This window comes from Hyla sarda, chromosome 2, assembly GCF_029499605.1.
Source record: "Hyla sarda isolate aHylSar1 chromosome 2, aHylSar1.hap1, whole genome shotgun sequence".
In the NCBI taxonomy this organism is placed as follows: Eukaryota; Metazoa; Chordata; class Amphibia; order Anura; family Hylidae; genus Hyla; species Hyla sarda.
Genome location: NC_079190.1, coordinates 315,037,291 through 315,060,786, shown reverse-complemented (window position 1 = coordinate 315,060,786; position 23,496 = coordinate 315,037,291). Strand labels below are relative to the sequence as shown.

Genomic DNA, 23,496 nt, shown 5'->3' with positions numbered 1-23,496 from the left:
GCGAGCTCAGGAGCTTAGCTTGTTTCATACCCGCTTGGTCCTTGGACCTGTGGCTAATGCTGGATAACGCCGATAAGGCTGATGTCTGGCATTAACCCGTTAGATGCCATGATCATAGTTGATTGCTGCATCTAAAAGTGCCAGAATATATTGCCAGTAGCTCAGGATAGCTGATCAGGACATCTGCGGCAGGGCATCAGCTGTTGGGATGAAGGGAAGTTTCTTACCTGCTTCCCTTCTGTCTGATCGGCGCTCCTATGCTGCAGCTAGCCATTGCAGGCTGCAGCAATTGAGCACAGATAACACTGATCAATGATCTTCTATGGAGCAGCATTGATCAGTGTATGTAATCTGAAGATTGCTATTGAATACCAAAGTCAAGAATTGCATGTTTTTGGTTGCTTCGTATACCCGAAAAAAATGAATTAAATGTGATCAAAAAGTCCCATCAAAACAAAAATGGTATCCATAAAAACTAAAGACCATGGTGCAAAAAAATGAAAATGAGCCCTCATGCATCCCTGTGAACGCAAAAATAAAAAAGTTATAGGGGTCAGAAGAGGACAATTTTAAACATACAAATTTTTTTAAAGTAGTAAAATAAAACACAGCCTATATAAGTTGAGTATCGTTCTAATTGAATGGACCTATGGAATAAAGATATGTCATTCATACCGAAAAGTGCGCTGCATAGAAACGGAAGCCCACAAAAATAGGTTTTTTTTCTTTCTTCAATTTCTTCCCACAAATTATAATTTTTTTTTTTATTTGACTGTGGATTTAGTGGTACAATGAGTAATGTCATTTCAAAGTTCAGTTGGTGGTGCAAAAAGCAAGCCCTTATATGGGTCTGTAAGTTGAAAAAACAAAAGCACTATTGTTTTTAAAAGACAGAGGAAAAAACTAAAGTAAAAAAAAAATGTCCTTAAGGGGTTAAAACTGTTATCTTCTGTGGGTCAATATAATTAAAATGATACCCGTGTTTACATGCTTTTCTCTTTTATTGTACTGCTTTTAGAAAAAAAAATACTTTAACAAAATAAGTATGTTTAAAAATTGCCGCATTCTTACCCCTATAACTTTATTTTTCTAATATTGGGCTGTATGAGGACGTGATCTTCAGTTTTTATTGTTACTTTTTGAGTATGTGTGATTTTTATATCACTTTAAATCCATTTATTACAGGTTGTGTGATTAAAAAATCAGCTATTTTGGAATTAGACTTTTTTTTTATGTTTATGCTGTTCGCTTATATTATTATATACACTTAAGGACGCAGACCTTTTTCACCTTAAGGACTGAGCCCTTTTTCGCAATTCTGACCACCGTCTCCTAACGAATTAATAACTCGAAAATGCTTTTACCGAATATTCTGATTCTGAGAGTTTTTTCGTGACATATTCTACTTTATTTTGGTGGTAAATTTTTGGCGTTACTTGCATCCTTTTTTGGTGAAAAATCCCCAAATTTCATGAAAATTTGGAAAATGTTGCATTTTTCTAACTTTGAAGCTCTCTACTTGTAAGGAAAATGGAAAAAATTAGACGGCTTCAAAGTAGAGCAGCAATTTTCAAAAATTTCATGAAAATTGCTAAATCTGAAGGGACAGATGTTACAGAACTACAACTCCCAGCATGCCTGGGCTGTCCAGGCATGCTGAGAGTTGTAGTTTGGCAACATCTGGAGGGCTACCGTTTGGGCACCACTGTAACAGTGGTCTCCAAACTGTGACCCTCCAGATGTTGCAAAACTACAACTCCCAGCATGCCATGTTCCCCTCGACATCCAGGGGTGGGCAGAACGGGGGGTTGCAATGGCAACCCACTGTCCTGCTCTGCCATTGGTCAGAATCAGTTCTGACCAATGGCAGGGGATAGGAGGAGATCGCAGCACTGCGACCTCACTCCTAGCCCTCAGGATGATCAGGGCTCCGATCATCCCTATTTTCCGGGTGATTGGGTCACCAGAGAAACGATCAGCCCGGAATAGCAGAAAATCGCATGTCTGAATTGACATGCGATTTTCTGCGATTGCCGACATGGGGGGGGGGGGGAGGGGGGGGGCGGGGGCGGGGGCGGGGTAGAGGTCCCCACGTCCTTAAGGAATCGGGATGCAGAGCGTATGCATACGCCCGGCGTCCTGAACAGGTTAAAATACCAAATATGTATTATGTGTGCGTGCTTATACATTATTATTATTATATATAATTATTTTTTATTTTTTGTAAAAAGGGGAGGTGATTAGTATTTTTATTGGGGGACGGGGCTTATTCATATTTTGGGAAGCATTTTAATTTACTGACTTTTTGAGGACTATGGGGGAGATTTATGAAAACTTGTGCAGAGGACAAGTTGCTGAGTTGCCCATAGCAACTAATCAGATAACTTCTTTCATTTTTCACAGACCTTGTTTAAAATGAAAGAAGCGATCTGATTGGATGCTATGGGCAACTCAACAACTTTTCCTTTGGACAGGTTTTGCTAAATCTCCCCTTATGCCTTTACGTAACATAATTGCGTAAACAATGTAGCTCGGGGGCCACGTTGCTTGCACAACTCCCATTAAAGTTAATGGGAGTTGTACAAATTGCGTAACTTACCTGCTTGGGCTGCTTTTGGCTTTTTCAACCACCTCTGGCTTCTGCAAACTGACATGAGCTGGCCCGAAAACCCAGAAGTGCCTAGGTGCCTTTAACAATCATTCAATTGCTATTACTGCTCAGTGCTATGCAATAGCATAGCACTGATCAGTTATATTGGCGATCCCCTTGTACAGCCTTCCAGACTGCAGACTATACAAGTGGGTCCCCAAAGAGTGGCTGGAGCAGGTGGGGAGACACCCTGCCACCATCTTCAATCATAAGATCCCCCGCAATTGCGCTGCAGGTGGTCCAGTGTATGTAACTATGCTCTGTAACTGCTTCAGATGCTGTGATTAGTATTGATTACAGCATCTAAAGGCTTAAAGGAGTATTCCAGTGTTGTCTGACCGCTGGGACCCCAAGATCTCCCGTACTGGGCCCCGGCACCCTGCAGGAAGCGGGCACATCGACCATGAAGTGGCGCCTGATATGCCCCCTCAATGCAACTCTATGGCAGAGTTAGAGCGCTGCCATAGCGCTGTATTAAGGGTGTGTGTTTTGGCCGGCGCTTCGTGCGGTGGTCGACAGGCTATGTGGCCGGAGAGCCAGGCCCTGTATGGAAGGTTGCGGGGTGTCCCAGTGACCAGACCCCCCACGATCTAAAACTTATCCCCTATCCTTAGGATAGGGCATAAGTGTTTCAGGACTGGACTACTCCTTTAATGGTTGGCATCAGCATGATTGCTGATTTCCGCCATTAGTAGAAACCGGGACCCGCCGTCTATGAAACAAGTGCAGCTCCTGTTCTAGCTTCATAGAATCTGCATGCCACAGGAAGTAAATGTATACCCTGGGGCAATGCGGCACGTGCATACAAATGCATAAATATTTTTTTCATTTTCACCCATTAGTAACAATGTTCATTCTTTTTGTCTATTCCTTTTTTATTTTTTTATTTTAGTGTGTCCCTATATTATGGTTATTCCTCTTACAAGTTCAATAACATTTAATGTTAAAGTGTCTGAATATATGAACTTTATTGATTAAATGTTTGCTTTTTGACAGGTTAATTAAGATTTCTAGTGGAATTTGCTTGCAAAAAAAGACTCAATTTCTACAAAATCTGCATAGTTATTGGCTACTGAAACGTCAGTCTAGGAATGGGGCTCCTCTTATCCGAAGACTTCACTCACATATGCAGTCCCAAAGAGGTGTCGGACAGGTGAGTTAGAGAATGCCATAAAAATGGTAGGTTATTGTTGCTCTAATGGATTGTTCTAATGGATTTAAAGGTTTTATGTTTTCTGTTTTTGTTGAGTTGCAGATTCACAGTTATTGATACCACAATATTGACCCTTTTCCCTGTTGATCTTTACCTCATGAATATACTCCCTTATCATGCTTATGTCCTGCAAATAATTCCTAACCATGCACCAACCACCTTCTTTAACCCCTAATGCAGACTGCTGTACATAAATGGCCGCTGCATTCTCACTGACTGTGAAGTGAGTTTAGGAGCTGAGCTTGCTTATTCCCTTAACGAAATTTGACGTAAATGTACGTCATGGTGCGGTGGGACTTAACGCACCATGACGTACATTTACCTCATGTACATGACCGCGAGCCCCGAACAGTGTTCACATTATGCATGACAGGTCGCAGCTGCTGTCAGCAGCCAGGGACCCACCGGTAATGGCTGACATCAGCGATCGAACTGATATCCACCATTAACCCCTCAGATGCCATGATCAATACTGTACACAGGGGTCCTCAAACTTTTTAAACGGGGGGCCAGTTCACGGTCCCTCAGACCGTTGGAGGGCCGGACTATAGATAACAAAACATGAACAAATTCCTATGCACACTTATATATCTTATTAGTGGACTACCACTTTAAGTACGCAGCACAGTTCCCCCCACATTAGGTTGGCAGTATAGATCCCCCCACATTAGGTTGTAGTTCCCACACATAAGGGTTGGCAATACAGTTCCCCCACATAAGGGTTGGCAGTACAGTTCCCCCACATTAGGGTTGGCAGTACAATTCCCCCACATTAGGTGCAGTACTGTTCCCCCACATTAGGTGCAGTACTGTTCCCCCACATTAGGTGCAGTACTGTTCCCCCACATTAGGTGCAGTACTGTTCCCCCACATTAGGTGCAGTACAGTTCCCCCACATTAGGTGCAGTACAGTTCCCCCACATTAGGTGCAGTACAGTTCCCCCACATTAGGTGCAGTATAATTCCCCCACATTAGGTGCAGTACAATTCCCCCACATTAGGTGCAGTACAGTTCCCCCACATTAGGTGCAGTACAGTGCAGTTCCCCAACATTAGGTGCAGTGCAGTTCCCCAACATTAGGTGCAGTGCAGTTCCCCAACATTAGGTGCAGTACAGTTCCCCACATTAGGTGCAGTACAGTTCCCCCACATTAGGTGCAGTACAGTTCCCCAACATTAGGTGCAGTACAGTTCCCCCACATTAGGTGCAGTACAATTCCCCCACATTAGGTGCAGTACAATTCCCCCACATTAGGTGTAGTACAATTCCCCCCACATTAGGTGCAGTACAATTCCCCCCACATTAGGTGCAGTACAATCCCCCCCACATTAGGTGCAGTACAATTCCCCCCACATTAGGTGCAGTACAATTCCCCCCACATTAGGTGCAGTACAATTCCCCCCACATTAGGTGCAGTACAATTCCCCCCACATTAGGTGCAGTACAATTCCCCCCACATTAGGTGCAGTACAATTCCCCCCACATTAGGTGCAGTACAATTCCCCCCACATTAGGTGCAGTACAATTCCCCCCACATTAGGTGCAGTACAATTCCCCCCACATTAGGTGCAGTACAATTCCCCCCACATTAGGTGCAGTACAGTTCCCCCCACATTAGGTGCAGTACAGTTCCCCCACATTAGGTGCAGTATAATGTTTCCCCAATATTAGGTGCAGTATAGCTCCCCACATTAGGTGCAGTATAGATCTCCCCACATTAGGTGCAGTATAGTTCTCCCCACATTAGGTGCAGTATAGCTCCCCCACATTAGGTAAAGAGGAGAGACAGCACCGATCCAATCAGCATGTGCAAGTGATCATCCGGGAATGCCAACTCGGAAAGGCATACAGAAATTCAGGATGGATACAGCACCAAATAGCTGAGGACTCAAGCTGGTAGATGGAACAAGACTTTATTTGCCATCCATGTGCAACGTTTCGGCAATAAACTGCCTGAAAATGCTTGAAAAAGGCAGTTTATTGCCGAAACGTTGCACATGGATGGCAAATAAAGTCTTGTTCCATCTACCAGCTTGAGTCCTCAGCTATTTGGTGCTGTATCCACCCTGAATTTCTGCTCCCCCACATTAGGTGCAGTATAGCTCCCCCACATTAGGTGCAGTATAGATCCCCCAAATTAGGTGCAGTATAGCTCCCCACATTTGGTGCAGTATGTTCCCCCACAGACATTCAGCCTCCAGCCATACAGTGTATGGCTGGAGGCTGTATGCCTGTGTTCTGCCCCACTTCAGAGCTCAGACCACCGCTCCTCCGGTCCGGACATAGCAGTAAGTGCCGGTACCGAAGGAGCGGTGGTCGGAGCACCGAAGCTGACGTGCCGCTGGTAACACTTACCTAGCTGGCCAGCGCACGTCCTCATCGCTGCCCCGCGCTCCGTTGCTATGGGCGCATGCACGGCGTCAGTGACGTTCCTGAGTGCGCCACCTTCCCGGCGGCCCCTGCGTTTTTAAAGTAAACGTGGGGTCTCCGAGAGCGCATCCCTGTGTCCCGAAAACATCTTTCGGGATGCAGGGATATCCCAGGCAGCCGCGGGCCGGATAAATGTCCTCGGGAGGCCGCATGTGGCCCGCGGGCCGTAGTTTGAGGACCCCTGCAGTACAGATCACGCTACTGTGGAACTCAAAATGGATGATCAGGTCGCCCTGTGGGGGACATAAGAAGTGTTTAAAAAAAAAAAAAAAAATTACAAATTTGAAAAATCCCCTCCCCCAATAAAAAAATTGTCCCTTGTTCCCATTTTACCCGCAAAAAGCATAATTCTTTTTAAAATAAACATATTTGGTATCACCGCATGTGCAAATGTCCTAAATATAATGTTAATTATACCGTATGGTGAATGGCGTAAACATTTTTTTTTTAAGTCTCAAATTGCTTCTTTTTTGTCACATTTAATTCCCCAAAAATTTATAAAAAGTGATTAGAAAGTAAAGTATAAACAAAAGTGGTACCAATAAAAACTACAGATCACAGTGCAAAAAATGAGCCCTCATACCGCCCCGTATACGGAAAAATTTGAAAGTTATAGGTGGTCAAAATAGGGCAATTTCAAACATACTAATTTTGTTAAAATAGTTTGAGATTTTTTTTAAAGCAGTACAATTATAGAAAATAAGTGATGTCATTGCAAAGTAACATTGGTCACGCAAAAAATAAGCCCTCATATGGGTCTGTGTATGAAAATATAAGAGTTATGATTTTTAGAAGGCGAGGAGGAAAAAACAAAAATGCAAAAATAAAATTGGCCTGGTCCTTAACCCCTTCCCGCTATTGGACGTATGCATACGTCCAGGCGAACTACACGTTCGCGCAAATGGACGTATGCATACGTCCAAGCGATCTCCTGCTCTGCCGCGGGCAGCGCAGGAGATTGCCGGCTTGACTCAGCTGTCAATCACAGCCGGAGTCCCACCGCAGCTGCCGGGGCCGCAATCGCGCCGGTCCCGGCAGCATTAACCCCATAGATGCCGTGATCAGTTCTGATCACGGCATCTATGGTGTTTGCAGGGGGAGCGCTCTCCCCCTGCCCATCAACGCCGGCTCCGAGATAAAATAAGGGGGATCGAGGGTGTCCAAGACACCCTCGATCCCCCTTGAAGAGATAGGAGTGAGGTGGCAGGGTTGCCACCCCTCCTATCCCTTCTATTGATCGGCCGAGCGACCGACCAATAGCAGACTGGGGGCGGGGGGGTTAAAGTTCGGTTCCCCTCGCTATGCCCACCCATCGGTGTCCGGGCACAGCGGGGGGAACTGTGTAGTAGCGGCGGCAGCGGCGGTCACTTACCCGGCGGAGGCTGTGATCATGGCGGCGGTGGAGGTGAGTATGGCGCCGCGTGTCCGGGAGTCTGTTGCCTAGCAACATCTGCAGGGCGACAGTTTGGAGAGTGGTCCAAAACTACAATTCCCACCATGCCTTGACAGCTGTTTGCTGTGTTGGCATGCTGGGAGTTGTAGTTTTGCAAGATTTAGAGGGGTTCAGGCTAGAGATCACTGACAGTGGTCTCTGAACTGTAGCCCTCCAGATGTTACAAAACTACAACTCCCAGCATGCCCAGACAGCAGTTTGCTGTCTTAGCATGCTGAGATTTGTAGTTTTGCAACATCTGGAGGGCCACAGTTTAGAGACCACTGTCAGTGATCTCCATACTGAACCCCTCTAAATCTTGCAAAACTACAACTCCCAGCATTCAGGAACAGCAAATGGCTGTCTCGGCATGCTGGGAGTTGTACTTGCGTGCCTCCAGCTGTTGCATAACTACATCTCCCAGCATTCCCTTTGGCAATCAGTACATGCTGAGAGTTGTAGTTCTGCAACAGCTGGAGGCACACTGGTTGGGAAATACCGAGTTAGGTAATAGGTTCTATTACCTAACTCAGTATTTTCCAACCAGTGTGCCTCCAGCTGTTGCAAAACTACAACTCCCAGCATGCACATTCTGTCAGTGCATGCTGGGAGTTGTAGTTTTGACCCCCCCCCCCCCCCCCTCCCATGTGAATGTACAGGTTACATTCACACTGGCGGCGGATTACAGTGAGTTCCCTGCTTCAAGTTTGAGCTGCAGCCGCAGCTCAAACTCCTAGCGGGAGACTCAGTGTAATCCGCCGTCAGTGTGAATGTAACCTAAAAACACTACACTACACTAACATAAAATAAAGAGTAAAACACTACATATACACACGTACACTGCCCCTCCCCCTACCACCCCCCCTTCCCCCCCCAATAAAAATGAAAAACGTATCCTACAGCAGTGTTTCCAAAACGGAGCCTCCAGCTGTTGCAAAACAAAAACTCCCAGCATTTCCGGACAGCCATTGACTGTCCAAGCATGCTGGGAGTTTAGCAACAGCTGGAGGCACCCTGTTAGGGGTATTCTACACCAGTGATTCCCAATGTCCACCCCTATGCAAATCCCTAATTTAGGCCTTAAATACGCATTGCGCTCTCACTTTGGAGCCCTGTCGTATTTCAAGGCAACAGTCTAGGGCCACATATGGGGTATCGCTGTACTCGGGAGAAATTGCCTAACAAATTTTGGGGGGCTTTTTCTCCTTTTACCCCTTATGAAAAGGTGAAGTTGGGGTCTACACCAGCATGTTAGTGTAAAAAAAAACATTTTTGTACACTAACTAACATACTGGTGTTGCCCCATACTTTAAAATTTCACAAGCGGTAAAGGAAAAAAAGCCTCCAAAATTTGTAATGCAATTTCTCCTGAGTACGGAGATACCCCATATGTGGGCGCAAAGTGTTCTGGGGACGCACAACAAGGCTCAGAAGGGAGAGTGCACCATGTAAATTTGAGGTCTAAATTGGTGATTTGCACAGGGGTGGCTGATTTTACAGCGGTTCTGACATAAGTGCAAAACAATAAATACTCACATGTGACCCCATTTTGGAAACTACACCCCTCACGGAATGTAAGAAGGGGTACAGTGAGCATTTACGCCCCACAGGTGTCTGACAGATTTTTGAAACAGGGGTCTGTGAAAATGAAAAATAAAATTTTTAATTTGCACAGCCCACTGTTCCAAAGATCTGTCAAATGCCAGTGGGGTGTAAATTCTCCCTGCACCCCTTATTACCTTCCGTGAGGGGTGTAGTTTTAAAAAATGGGGTCACATGTGGGGGGGTCCACTGTTCTGGCACCACGGGGGGCTTTGGAAATGCACTTGGCCAAATTCTCTCTCCAAAAGCTCAATGATGCTCCTTCTCTTCTGAGCATTGTAGTTCGCCCGCAGTGCACTTCACATCCACTTATGGGGTATTTCCATACTCAGAAGAGATGGGGTTACAAATTTTGGGGGGTATTTTCTGCTATTATCCCTTGTAAAAATGTAAAATTTGGGGGAAAACAAGCATTTTAGTGTAAAAATTTTTTTTTTTTTTTTTTTTTTACATATGCAAAAGTCGTGAAACACCTGTGGGGTATTAAGGTTCACTTTAACCCTTGTTACGTTCCCCAAGGGGTCTAGTTTCCAAAATGGTATGCCATGTGGTTTTTTTTTTCTGTCCTGGCACCATTGGGGCTTCCTAAATGCGGCATGCCCCCAGAGCAAAATTTGCTTCCAAAAAGCCAAATGTGACTCCTTCTCTTCTGAGACCTGTAGTGCGCCAGCAGAGCACTTTTCATCCCCATATTGGGTGTTTTCTGAATCGGGAGAAATTGGGCTTCAAATTTTGGGGGGTATTTTCTGCTATTACCTTTTTTAAAAATGTTAAATTTTTGCTAAACCAAGCATTTTTGGTAAAATTTTTTTATTTTTTTTTACATATGCAAAAGTCATGAAACACCTGTGGGGTATTAAGGTTCACTTTATCCCTTGTTACGTTCCTCAAGGGGTCTAGTTTCCAAAATGGTATGCCATGTGTTTTTTTTTTTTGCTGTCCTGGCACCATAGGGGCTTCCTAAATGCGACATGCCCCCGAGCAAAATTTGCTCTCAAAAAGCCAAATATGACTCCTTCTCTTCTGAGCATTGTAGTTCGCCCGTAGTGCACTTCAGGTAAACTTATGGGGTACCTCCATACTCAGAAGAGATGGGGTTACAAGTTTTGGGGGGTATTTTCTGCTATTAACCCTTGCAAAAATGTGAAATTTGGGGGGAAACACACATTTTAGTGAATTTTTTTTTTTTTTTTTTTACATATTCAAAAGTCATGAAACACCTGTGGGGTATTAAGGCTCACTTAATTCCTTGTTACGTTCCTCAAGGGGTCTAGTGTCCAAAATGGTATGCCATGTGTTTTTTTTTTTGCTGTTTTGGCACCATAGGGGCTTCCTAAATGCAACATGCCCCCCAAAAACCATTTCAGAAAAACGTACTCTCCAAAATCCCCTTGTCGCTCCTTCGCTTCTGAGCCCTCTACTGCGCCCGCTGAACAATTTACATAGACATATGAGGTATGTGCTTGCTCGAGAGAATTTGGGCTACAAATTTAAGTATAAATTTTATCCTTTTACCCCTTGTAAAAATTCAAAAATTGGGTCTACAAGAACATGCAAGTGTAAAAAATGAAGATTTTGAATTTTCTCCTTCACTTTGCTGCTTTTCCTGTGAAACACCTAAAGGGTTAAAACACTTACTGAATGTCATTTTGAATACTTTGGGGGGTGTAGTTTTTATAATGGGGTCATTTATGGGGTATTTCTAATATGAAGACCCTTCAAATCCACTTCAAACCTGAACTGGTCCATGAAAAATAGCGAGTTTGAAAATTTTGTGAAAAATTGTAAAATTGCCGCTGAACTTTGAAGCCCTCTGATGTCCTCCAAAAGTAAAAACACGTCAATTTTATGATGCAATCATAAAGTAGACATATTGTATATGTGAATAAAAAAAAATGTATTTTGAATATCCATTTTCCTTACAAGCAGAGAGCTTCAAAGTTAGAAAAATGCAAAATTTTTTCATCAAATTTGGGATTTTTCACCAAGAAAGGATGCAAGTTACCACAAAAATTTACCACTATGTTAAAGTAGAATATGTCACGAAAAAACAGTCTCGGAATCAGATTGATAAGTAAAAGCATTCCAGAGTTATTAATGTTTAAAGTGACAGTGGTCAGATGTGCAAAAAAGGGCTGCGTCCTAGAGGTGAAAATGGGCTGTGTCCTTAAGGGGTTAAAGGGGTTCTCTGGTGCTAAGACATCTTATCCCCTATCCAGCAGCTCATGTACTTATGAGATGGAGCATCATCATCCACTGGGAAGTTCAAAACAGAGTAAATGTCAGAGAGAAGGAATTTGACCATTAGTCCCTGACGACATAACCATTCAATGGTGGTTAGCAAGGATACGACAGTTGAGCCAAGCGTAGAGATCATATGGTTGCAGATCTATAAGTAGTGAAACTGTTAGGAGGAGGGAAGTCCAAACCTAGACATGAGTTGTTCAAAGGAAAGGAGACTGTGGGAAGACACATTCACCACATCAGCATAGCAGAAAAGCTTCCAGGAGCTCCATTGTCTCACCATTTCAGGGGTAAGGCTAACTAACCGCTCAGGATGGTACAGAAGAGGGAGGCAAGCCTACGTTTACTTGCACAGTAGCTCCAGACATACCTGGAAAGGGCCACTGGGCCTAAAAGGGGGCCCATAGATCCTGATGGAGGAGGTGTGTGCCACAGAAGGGATTTTGGGTGACTAGGGGCCAACCACAGTTTCTCAATTTCTATCCACTTATTATAGGCATGGTAGGAGGACCATGAGACAAGTAGCGAACATGAGCAGCGAAATAATACTTGATTATGTCCGGTACTGCCAGTTTCCCCATAGGCCTACTCGCCATCATTACGGACATGGGGAGTTGGTGTCTCTTAGCATAACAGATAAAGTGAAAAACCGCCAATTGGAAAGAACTGTAGAGAGGAGCAATTGGACTGGGAGAGTTTATAAAAAAATATTACAGCCTGGGGAGGACAGTCATCTTCACTGTCATGATACGGCCAAAAAAGGAAATAAACCGTGAGCGCCACCCTCCTTTAGAGCTCACGGAGCAGAGGAGGAAATTTCGCCTCATACAAGGACAAGTAGTGGGGGATGAAGAAAACACCTAGGTACTTAGTGGCAATGCTTCAGTTTGGGAAATCTTAACTTTATAACCAGAGACAACCTTGTACCCTCGCAGGATCTGATACAGATTAGGGAGGGAAACTATAGGGCGGGTGTGGGTCAGGAGTAGGGATCGACCGATATCGATTTTTTTTTTTTAGGGCCGATACCGATAAGAAGTGTCCTTTCAGGCCGATAGCTGATAATTTATACCGATATTCCGGTATAAATTATCGGCGATTTCTCCACCCCACCCCCGGTGCCGAAGTGGGGCGCGCGCGCCCGGGGGGGGGGGGGGGGGGGGGGGTTTGGGGCTCGGGGCGTTATCAGATTATTGGCAAGGTAATTGCCGATAACGTCCAAAATCGTGAATATCGGCCAAACCGATAATTGGTCGATCCCTAGTCAGGAGTATGTCATCCCCACGCAAGCAGAAGAGCCATCCAGTCCGGAGGAATGCCCTAAGGGCAGTGACTTAATCGTCTCTGTGAATTCCTCTGAAGTAATTGAAATGTTGAAGTATTCTCCTTCCACTGCTGACAAAGTCAACAAGATACAGCTGGACAAAGACAAATGAGAAGCCTGGTTACGCTCCCCCGACTCATACGGTGTTCTGATGATACCGAAAGGAACCCATGCTGTCTTTCTATGCGAAGGGAGACATGGCTTCAGAGTGCTTTCGGAGCATAGTATGTGCCTTATTGCCCTTTTCATAGAAGAGCTACCTAAAGTAGAGAAGGAGGTGCTCCACTTAACAGGGGAACCAAGTCACTGAGACTAGCTGCCACCAGTCTCCTCAACACTGAGAAGGATGGGTTAGGCCCCTTTCACACTGCCGTTACTCCCTGTCAAGAACGGCCATCAGGTTTTTTTTTTCATGACTTTAATGGCCGTTCTTATGACGGGGAGCAACAAGCAACAACGAGTCCTGGCGGCTCCCATTTACTATTATGGGGGCGCCGTTATGAATAGCAGGAGAAAAAGACAGCACAAGCAGTAATTTTTCTCTCGCTTTTCTGCCTGGCTCTCTCAAGAGCAGCCACACTGCCTTGCACTAATGGCAGTGTGAAAGAAGCCTTAGAGGCTAACAAGGTCTTCAGTCATTTGTACTTCTGTCCTGAATTCCCGGGCCTAAGCCAGTGCATCTCGCTTCAGATGGGTTCACAGGGCAATACAATGTCCCCAGACCACCTCTTTATGTGCCTTCCACAGAGTGGTCAAGGAGGAGACTGAGCCCTTGTATGTGGTGATGTACTCGTGTGACTAAACCAATATGGGGCATGGAACATTTTAGCTACTGGGAACGATTAAAGGAGTTACAATTGTTTAATCTTGAGAAGAGACTTTTGAGGGGGGATATGATAAACGTATATAAGTATATAAATGGCCCATACAAAAAATATGGAGAAAAACTGTTCCAGGTTAAACCCCCCCAAAGGACAAGGGGGCACTCCCTCCGTCTGGAGAAGAAAAGGTTTAGTCTAAAGGGGCGACATGCCTTCTTTACTATAAGAACTGTGAATTTATGGAACAGTCTATCTCAGGAACTGGTCACAGCAGGAACAATTAATAGCTTTAAAACAGGGTTAGATATATTCCTGGAACAAAATGACATTAATGCTTATGCAGAATTATAAAACAACATCCCCTTATCCCCTTACACCCTTCCCTTCAATTCCCTGGTTGAACTTGATGGACGTATGTCTTTTTTCAACCATACTAACTGTGTAACTATGTAACATTGACAACCCTAAGACTGTCCATGAAAAGAACAAAGTAAAACAATGTAGTCGACTTGGGCGAGGTGAGAGGGATAGGGCCAAAAATGCCATGGTTAGACAGCAAACCCAGCTAACAGGTGATACCCAACTGTGACTAGTATAAGAGAAGATTACGGTTCAGGGGACAGCAATAAGATACACAGTCCCACAACAGCAAGAAAAAAAAAACGTGCAGGGGCTCCTAGCACAGATATGTTCTCAAGTCAGTGGGGATCGGGAACTCAGAGTAACCTACAAGACAGGGTCCTTCTGGGATCCAGATCTCTGCTTATCGACAGGCTGTCAAGAGGGGGAGAGGAAGGGGAAGCAAGGGCCCAACCCTCCATCAGTGGCACTGGAATGTCCAGGTTACAGCAGAAGGAGGAGAGATCAGAAAAGGAGCGCAACACTGCCGAATGGCCCTCCTTACAAGCAGCCAAGGCAAAGAGGAAATTTCAGCAGTAGGTGGCTTGGTGATCCCAAAGGGTGGTCAGGAGAGAGCACAACAGCCTTGTTTCTGCAAAGTTATCCAGGAGAGTTCAGTGCATAGCTGCAAGGGACCGCTGTCGAACTCCATTATTCAGGTTGTGTGCCAGATTATGTCCCGGGGAGAACCATGGGGAGATTTTGGCTGGGCGCCTGGTGTGCCCTGTCCTGCTTGATTCTGTGAGAAGTAGGCCCGCCTAGGATGAGATTGAAAATTGCCTCTAAGGTGACCTGGAGATCTTAATAATTGGTCGCCTCAGGGAGGCCATGGATTTCAATATTATTGTGCCTGCCCTGGTTTTCAAGGTCCTCCACGTGGCTTTGAATGTCATTGAGAAGCTCCAACTGCGAAGCCATCGCTGATTGCAACTAGTGTAGTTGTGGTTACCCTCGAGTTCCATGAGGAACCTTCCATAGGGATGGCAGGCAGTTCACCAGTGAGTGAGCGGGTATTCCTTTGGGAATTCAGTTTGCCCCTTTCAGCCGTTCGATGCTGCCTAGGTGCCGGCAGGAATGCCATAGATACAGGCTTCAGAGTGGGCACCTTAGGCTGAGAGAGGGGGACAGGAGAGTCCAGCAAAGTTGGCAGGGGAGGGTTAAGCAGGGCAGGAGAAATCACAGTGTGCCTGTCAGCAGGTCTGGTGCAGGTTTTTTAGCGGGACACCCTTGGCAGGAGGGGCACGCACTGACCTGAGGGAGACAGCAGAGTCTGGCAGTGCAGCTCCTGGGGGGGAAGATGGCATCAGGAATGCTTTGGGCCACACAGCAGACAGGTCCCGGGTAGGAGAATTTGGACCAGTGGCAGAATGCATCTGCTGATGTCCGGAGACAGGAGCCGGTCCCCATGAGGAAGCAGACTGCAGCCATAGCATAGACCTGTCACCACAGGCAGAGGAGTTTCTGGCAGGAGTTGTACTGCTAGCTCTGGGGAGGACTCTGGTGGACGGAGCAGCTGGCGTGGACCCAGGGGGAGGCAGCGTCAGCATGGAAGCGAGCAATGCCCTGAACATTGACTGGAGGCAGATTAGCAGATGGAGGTTTGGGGCAACATTTTGATGTTCTTTCCATGCAAGAAGAGCCAGGTCACAGCAGGCATATTGCAGTTAAAGGCCACATGGAGCGGGACAGAAGGTCAAAAGGTGAAAGATTAGTTTATTTTGGGGAGCTGGAATTTCCACTTTTTTCTGTGATAGCTCTATCCAAGAACTGGCTCAGATTTCCTGTTCCGTGCCTCCCTATCTACTTTCCTGATGTACTACTATTGGACTTTACTAGTAGTGAGCTGACTCTCATACATTTAGTTACCTATGGAGAGGGAGCAGCAAGTTCATGTGTCCATCTTTTTCAGTGGCTTGCCACACCCCCTAGATGTCAGTCGTTTAACCCCTTAAATGCTGTGATCAATTAAAGAGCGCCACAATGTGATAGTGGGTGCCAAATGATTATTATGCCAGTCAGAGTTCTGATAAAACTGTTGCAAGCAGCATGATCACAACACAGTATGATTGCCCACACATTTCAGAGAAATCCTAGTTTAACAATGCTGCTGAGACCTGTAAAAGTAGTCACAGTGGGCGACTTCACAAGGATATGTTTTTTTATAATTTTTGTGGTGGTCCCAGGCCAGTAGGAAATTTTATTACTCAGATAAACCCTTTCAATGGTCATTGTTGTTTCATAAAACTTCTCTGCATTTTATATCCCTCTAGCTGAGTACCCGGCAATGCCCAGTTTTTCCTACCTAATCCTTGTGGGGGAGGAAAAGCAACAAAGAAGGAAACTTTTGTCCTCATATCCCATCCTCAAATCCTGTCCCCATATCCCCTCCTGATATCCCAACCCCATATCCCCTCCTCATATCCCCGGGGGGATGAGAAAAGACAGAGAGACGGCGTTCAATTATGTAGATGGAGGAAAATATGAAATGCTGCTTACCTTGTGGGGTTGTGCTGTCGGCAGGCACAACTCTGTTTAGCTCTTGTAGAAAATTGCGGCACGGTTCGGGAGCCGCCGGTCATTGGTACCGCAGGCAGCGGTCGAGAACGGAGCAGGAGGTGGTTGCGGGAGTCCCTGGCGGCGGTTGTCCCAAAGATCCGACTTGCGGGAGTGGCGCTGCATCGGAAGGTGAAAGAAATGGACGTTGGCAGTAGATGTGTGGAAACTGTTTTTATTCATCGAAGTGTGGGTAGTACAAAGGCAAACAGGTTTTCACAAAGATCTTTGTAGGCTGGACAACGCTTTTCAAGAGGGGATTCCTCTCTTCCTCAGGTCCGCTATCACAGGGGTTATGAAAAGTATTTATACAGTGGTGGGGTTGGACAAAATTTCTAATTTTGGCGGGCTTGTGAGGTCACTGGGGGCTGGTAGGTGACGTCAGCCTCCGTGACTTCTATGGGAGGGTTTACTGTAGCTGTGTTATGTGTATCTATAACATTCAAGGAATTTGCCCATTGAAATCAATAAGCCATTATGGTCTATGGCTAGGTCTGCTGAACCACAATGTTAGCTAAGCAGCTTCAAGCTCGGCTGGGTTGTGAATGGCAGCCGGGCTGATTTTTGGGATTGAAACCTCTTTGGTATAACTTTAATTGATTGTGACAGCTAAGGTCAAAAGATTAAGTGGGTAATGGTTTGGGGGAAGTAATTAATGTGGTTAGGGTAATTGAGTTTGTGGTTTCTTTGAAGTGTGGGGTTATTGTAGGACGTTAGGACTTGGCAATGAATTCAAGCTACAATGGAATGAAGTAAAAATATAGTGGCTGTGAGCAGCCAGTAGATGGCAGGGAGAAAATATCTCAAAGGGAATTAAAGCATGGGGAATTGGGGAGATGAAAAAAACATAAAAGAAAAATTTCCTGATTAGGAATTTCTTGTGTTTATGATCTTAATCATTTCAGGTTTTTATTTTTATACATTTTTGGTGTTTGCTATTTTGCTTTTTGATTTTATATATTTTTTTTTTTAGGTTTTTAATATTTTGTGTTTTTGTTGTGTGGTTTTTTATGTTTTATTTTATGTTTTATAGATTTTTGAATGATTTTATATTATTATTGGTTTTTATATTTTTATATTTTATATTTTTGTTAGTAAGTATTACATTTTTGGGTGTATTGGGGTGGTGGGGGAAAGGGTGGGGGTGTGTTTTGATTTGTAGTGGGTACTGCTTGGTGGGTAGACTGGTGGTTACTTGTAGTGGGTCCGGCTTATGTGGGTAGAGCGGTGGTTAGGTGGTGCTGGTGGTTACATGATGAGTTCTGTTGCATCGTTTAGGCCTTGGGGTTGGAGCGTTCCCAGGCGGTAGATCCAGTAGATCTCACTCTTCTTTAAGGTTGTAAATCTGTCATTTGTGTTTACTGGGATGTGGTCAATGGGACAAATGGTGATGGGGTTGGTTATGTCCGTGGCAATGTTTTGACAAACTGTGGAGGAGGAATTTTCATTTTATGTTGTTCCTGTGTTGATTCAGGTGTTGTTGGGTGGTCCTTTCCACGTGTTGCAGGCCGCAGATACAGGTGATTAGATAAATGACAAAGCTGGATTTGCAGTTTAGGGAACATTTTATGTTGAAGGTTTCCTTGGATTTATTGAGAAAGGTTTTTTGGTTGTGGTTGATGGTGGTACCGCATAGGCATCCTTTTGTTTCGCATTTGTATGCTCCATTTGGTTTTGTGTTTGAGGTGGTTCCATAGTTTGTGTGACGTCTGAGTTTGCTTGGGGCTAGAATGTTTTTTAGGGTTGGTGCTTGTCTGTAGATGATTCTTGGTTTGTTGGGGAGGACTTGTTTGAGTATTGAGTCGGATTGGAGTATGTGCCAGTGTTTTTGAAGAATCAAGCGTATGAAGTTGTGAGAGGAATTGTATGTTGTGATGAAGTTTAGTTTGGTCTTTTTTTCGGTGTCAGAGTTATTGGGTTTTGTTGGAGGATTTAAACAGTCGTCTTGTGGGCCTCATTGAGAATACTTTTTGCATAGCCTTTGGCTAGGAATCGGTTTTAGAGGGTCTTTGCTTGGATGTGAAAGGTGTGATCAGACGTGCAGTTTTTCGGTATGCGTTTGTACTGACTGAAGGGTATATTGGTTTTCCATTTTTTATAATGTCCACTGTTGAATAATAGGTAGCTGTTGAAGTCTACTTTTTTTTTTTTTTTTAAACGGGTGGCTGTAACTATATTGTTGTTTTCATGGTAGATTTCGAGATCCAAAAAGTCAATTTTGCTGTTAGATGTGCTTAAAGTGAGAGTGATGCCTCAATTGTTCTTGTTGATGGTGGTTTTCGTTAATCAGATGTGGTGGTCCGTTCCAGAGTAGAAAGAGGTAATCTATGTAGCGGCGAAACGCATTGTCCAGCCTACAAAGATCTCTGTGAAAACCTGTTTGCCTTTGTACTACCCGCACTTTGGCGAATAAAAGCGGTTTCCACACATCTACTGCCTACGTCCATTTCTTTCACCTCTCGGATCTTTGGGACAACCCCCGCCAGGGACTCCCGCAACCACCTCCTGCTACACTCCTCATATACCCACCTCGTATCCCATCCCCATATCCTCTCCTCATATCCTGTCCTTAGGTGGGGCTGAGTTGTGATAAAGATATTGTAAGCTGAAAATAAAAGGGGTGTGGCTTAAAGGGTGGGCGTGTATTTGCAAGATTTGGGATGGCAAATGGGGGGGCATTGATGGTTTGCCAGCCGGACTGACGCACTCGCCAGGAGATGCAGAGCGGAGCTTGTGGAGTGTGGTACTGGAAGTCCTGTATACTTGCATGGGATACTTTCATGGGATATAAGCAGGACAAAATATGCACAAATAGTCCCATTAAGCAACATGCACAAATGACGATCTGTTGCGTGTATAAAAGTGCCAAGCACAGCCGATGGTTCAGCAGTGTGATGGTCACAGCATAGACATCCTGTGAATTACATATACTTAGATACCAAGAAATTAAGTATAAAAAAGTAGTTTTACCAAGTGGCCAAACAAGTACTGGACCTCCAAACCCAATGTTTTGTCTGGAAATACTTCTTCCGGGGCATAGTCAGGAAGGGGTTTTACTCTCCTATTAAACTAAGGTTTACTAATTACATATAGTAAACACCCCCCCCCCCCCTGCTCAAGGCAGCTCCAGTAATAGGATGTCAACGGGGAATACTGTGGACGCCCCTAACACGTCACACGAACGGAACTAATGATGACGGGACTAAGCACAAAGAGTAAAATCCCATTCATTGCATTAAGCCCTGCATCATACTTGCGGAACTCGCGAGGGTGCACTATATCGGAGTGGGTGTCTCTTGTAGAATCCCGGTCATCACAGTAGGCCTTACGTCATACTGCCAAATCTCTCAAGAGCATTCTGCACCAGGGCGGGCAAAAAAGCTGGAGAGCAAGAGCAGCGTCATTCTCGCGGACCACGCAGTATTCCATCCAATTCAAGGTATACGTCACATACAGGGAGGGGACTAAAATGCCTGTGCTACAATGGAGTTCCAGCAATAGAAATGGACCAGCGTATCTACAACTAATATATTTCGAGGGATACGTCACATATAAAAAAGTTTACATACAGTCAGGTCCTTAAATATTGGGACATCGACACAATTCTAACATGTTTGGCTCTATACACCACCACAATGGCTTTGAAATGAAACAAACAAGCTGTGCTTTAACTGCGGACTGTCAGCTGTAATTTGAGGGTTTACATTTTTACATCCAAATCATGTGAACGGTGTAGGAATTACAACAGTTTGCAAATGTGCATCCCACTTGTTAAGGGACCAGATGTAATGGGACAATTGGCTTCTCAGCTGTTTCATGGACAGGTGTGTGTTATCCCCTCATTATCCCAATTACAATAAACAGATAAAAGGTCCAGAGTTCATTTCCAGTGTGCTATTTGCATTTGGAATCTGTTGTTGTCAACTCTCAAGATGAGATCCAAAGAGCTGTCACTATCAGTGAAGCAAGCCATCATTAGGCAGAAAAAACAAAACAAACCCATCAGAGAGATAGCAAAAACCTTAGGCGTGGCCTAAACAACTGTTTGGAATCTGACCACCGTCACTTTAACCAGTTAAGGACCCAGGGTGTACAGTTACGCCCTGACACACTGGTACTTAAGGACCCTGTACGCCTGTTGGAATTCCAGTCCCCGCCGAAACCAGGGGGGTCATCAGACAGACCCCCCCCCCTCTCCCCTCTGTCAGCGATCGCCGCAAATCGCCAGTGAATTCACACTGGCGATTGGCAGCGATTCCGAGTCATACGGGTCTCCAGTGACCCGGAGAATAAGGAGGATCGGGGTTGTCCAAGACACCCACGATCCCCCTGAAGGGATAGGAGTGAGGTTGCAGGGGTGCCACCACTCCGATCCCTGCTATTGGTCGTTAAGAAGCGACGACCAATAGCAGATCGGGGGGGGGGGGGGTTTAACTTTCGGTTCCCCCGCTGTGCCTGCGCACAGTAGGCTGGGCAGAATGGGGAAACCGACTGTGACCGGCGCCGAAGGCCACTTACGCATCGGCGGAAGCGACAATCTGTGGCGGTGATCGGCGGCAGCAGAGGACGGCGATGCGGCTCCCTGGATCCTACGAAAGTCGGTGAGTTGCCTAGCAACTTCTGGAGGTCTATAGTTTGGAGATCACTATACAGTGGTCTCTAAACTGTAGCCCTCCAGATGTTGCAAAACTACAACTCCCAGCATGCCCACTCAGCAGTTTGTTGTCTGGGCATGCTGGGATTTGTAGTTTTGCAACATCTGGAGGGCCACAGTTTGGTGATCACTGTGCAGTGGTCTCTAAACTGTAGCCCTCCAGATGTTGCAAAACTGCAAATCCCAGCATGCCCAAACAGCTGGGAGTTGTAGTTGCGTACCTCCAGCTGTTGCATAACTACATCTCTCACCATGCCCTTCGGCGATTGGTACATGCTGGGAGTTGTAGTTTTGCAACAGCTGGAGGCACATTGGTTGGAAAATACTGAATTAGGTAACGGAACTTAACTAACCAGTGTGCCTCATGCTGTTGCAATAGTACAACTCCCAGCATGCACGGTCTGTCAGTACATGCTGGGAGTTGTAGTTTTGCAACAGCTGGGGGTTTGCTACCCCATGTGAATGTACAGGGTACAGTAAGTTTCCTGCTTGAAGTTTGAGCTGCGGCAAATTTTTCGCCGCAGCGCAAACTCCTGGCGGGAAATTCACAGTAAACCCCGCCAGTGCGAAGGTACTCTAAAAACACTACACTAACACATAATAAAGGGTAAAACACTACATATACACCCCCTTACACTGTCCCACCCCCTACCCCCCCCCCCAGTAAAAATGAAAAACTTATCGTACGGCAGTGTTTCCAAAACGGAGCCCCCAGCTGTTGCAAAAAAACAACTCCCAGCATTTCCGGACAGGCACTGACTGGAAACAAGGAATCAGTTTAGGGACACACATGGGGTATTTCCATGGGTATTTTTGGGGGGCTTTTTCTCCTTTTACACTTATGAAAAGGAAAAGTTGGGGGCTACACTAGCCTGTTAGTGTAATTTTAATTTTTTTTTTACACTTACATGCTGGTGTTTCCCTCATAATTATTGTTTTCACAAGCGGTAAAAGGGGAAAAAAAAGACCCCCAAAATTTGTAACGCAATTTCTCCTGAGTACGGAAATGCCCCATATGTGGGCGTAAAATTCTCTGCAGGGGCACAACAAGGCTCAGGAGCGCACTATGTACATTTGAGGCCTAAATTGGTGATTTGCACAGGGGTGACTGATTTTACAGCGGTTCTGACATAAAAAAAAAAATACCCACATGTGACCCGATTTTGGAAACTACACCCTTCACGGAAAGTGACAAGGGGTATAGTGAGCCTTAACACCCCACAGGTGTTTGAAGAATTTTCATTAAAGTTGGATGGGGAAATGAAGAAAAATGTTTTCTCTATCGGCTCCATTGGGGGACACAGACAGTGGGTGTATCTTGCTGTCTCTAGGAGGTGTGACACTATGGTGATAAAAAGTCAGCTCCTCCCAGCAGGATACACCCGCCTTCAGGCTCTGAGCTAGTCAGTAGGTAAGTTCTTCTGACTGAGGTAAGTACTCCCCCTTTTTTCTCCATAGGTACGGACTCGCAGCATCTGGAGACCCCCTGTTTTGGCCCACCTCAGTTTTTTTGGGGTTAGCTTACAGGGGCTGCACTTTATTTTTGGGTGAGCAGTGGCAGACATCATATATGGGGCACTTCACTTATGTGTGTGTGTGTGTGTGCTTGGTGCGACTATGTCAGCGCCTTATCCCGGCACTTTACTTATGTGTGCGTGTGTGTATCGCGGTACTTCACACAGCGCCTTATGTGCGGCTGTCAGCCGCGGCGCTGTCCCGGGCTCTCAGCGCCGGCTTACTTTCACTTTGCCGGCAGCGCCTTATTCGCGGCTGACAACCGCGGCGCTTGCCGGCTGACTGCTATGAGCCGGGCGCTTCAGTGCCGGCTTCTTTCTTTTCCCCGGCAGTCTCTGCCGGCGTTGGCCTCCCGCTCTATTCCCCCGAGCGCACAAACGGCCAACAGGTGCGCTCGGGACAAGGAGCGGGCGCCATGACAGTTTCTCTTCGGCGGTCTGTAGCTCCGACCACAGGGCGGGGAGCGCTCAGAGGCGCGAAGCAGCCTCCAATCAGCGCCGTGGGCACGAATTTCAGTGGGAAGGGGTCAGTTAGTTAGTGCCTTGCTTCAGGCATGCCCCTCTCTTCCTATTGGCTGGCCTGTCTCACTCTCTAGCTGCACAGAGCGAGTTTCCTCACTGCAGCTGACAGGGAACACAGACTAGGATGAGACAGTTCC

At 45.7% G+C, this 23,496-nt stretch overlaps 1 protein-coding gene across 8 annotated transcripts in view; it reads left to right on the top strand.

Annotated features, from left to right (window-relative positions):
* The window catches only part of BRPF3 (bromodomain and PHD finger containing 3), a 238,296-nt gene that overhangs the window by 98,820 nt on the left and 115,980 nt on the right, over positions 1–23,496 (top strand). For all 8 annotated transcript variants that reach the window (XM_056557734.1, XM_056557733.1, XM_056557737.1 and 5 more), the window contains one exon: positions 3,647–3,803. In XM_056557734.1, coding sequence (XP_056413709.1) covers positions 3,647–3,803 — 157 coding nt within the window. The remainder of the gene's footprint in view (positions 1–3,646; positions 3,804–23,496) is intronic.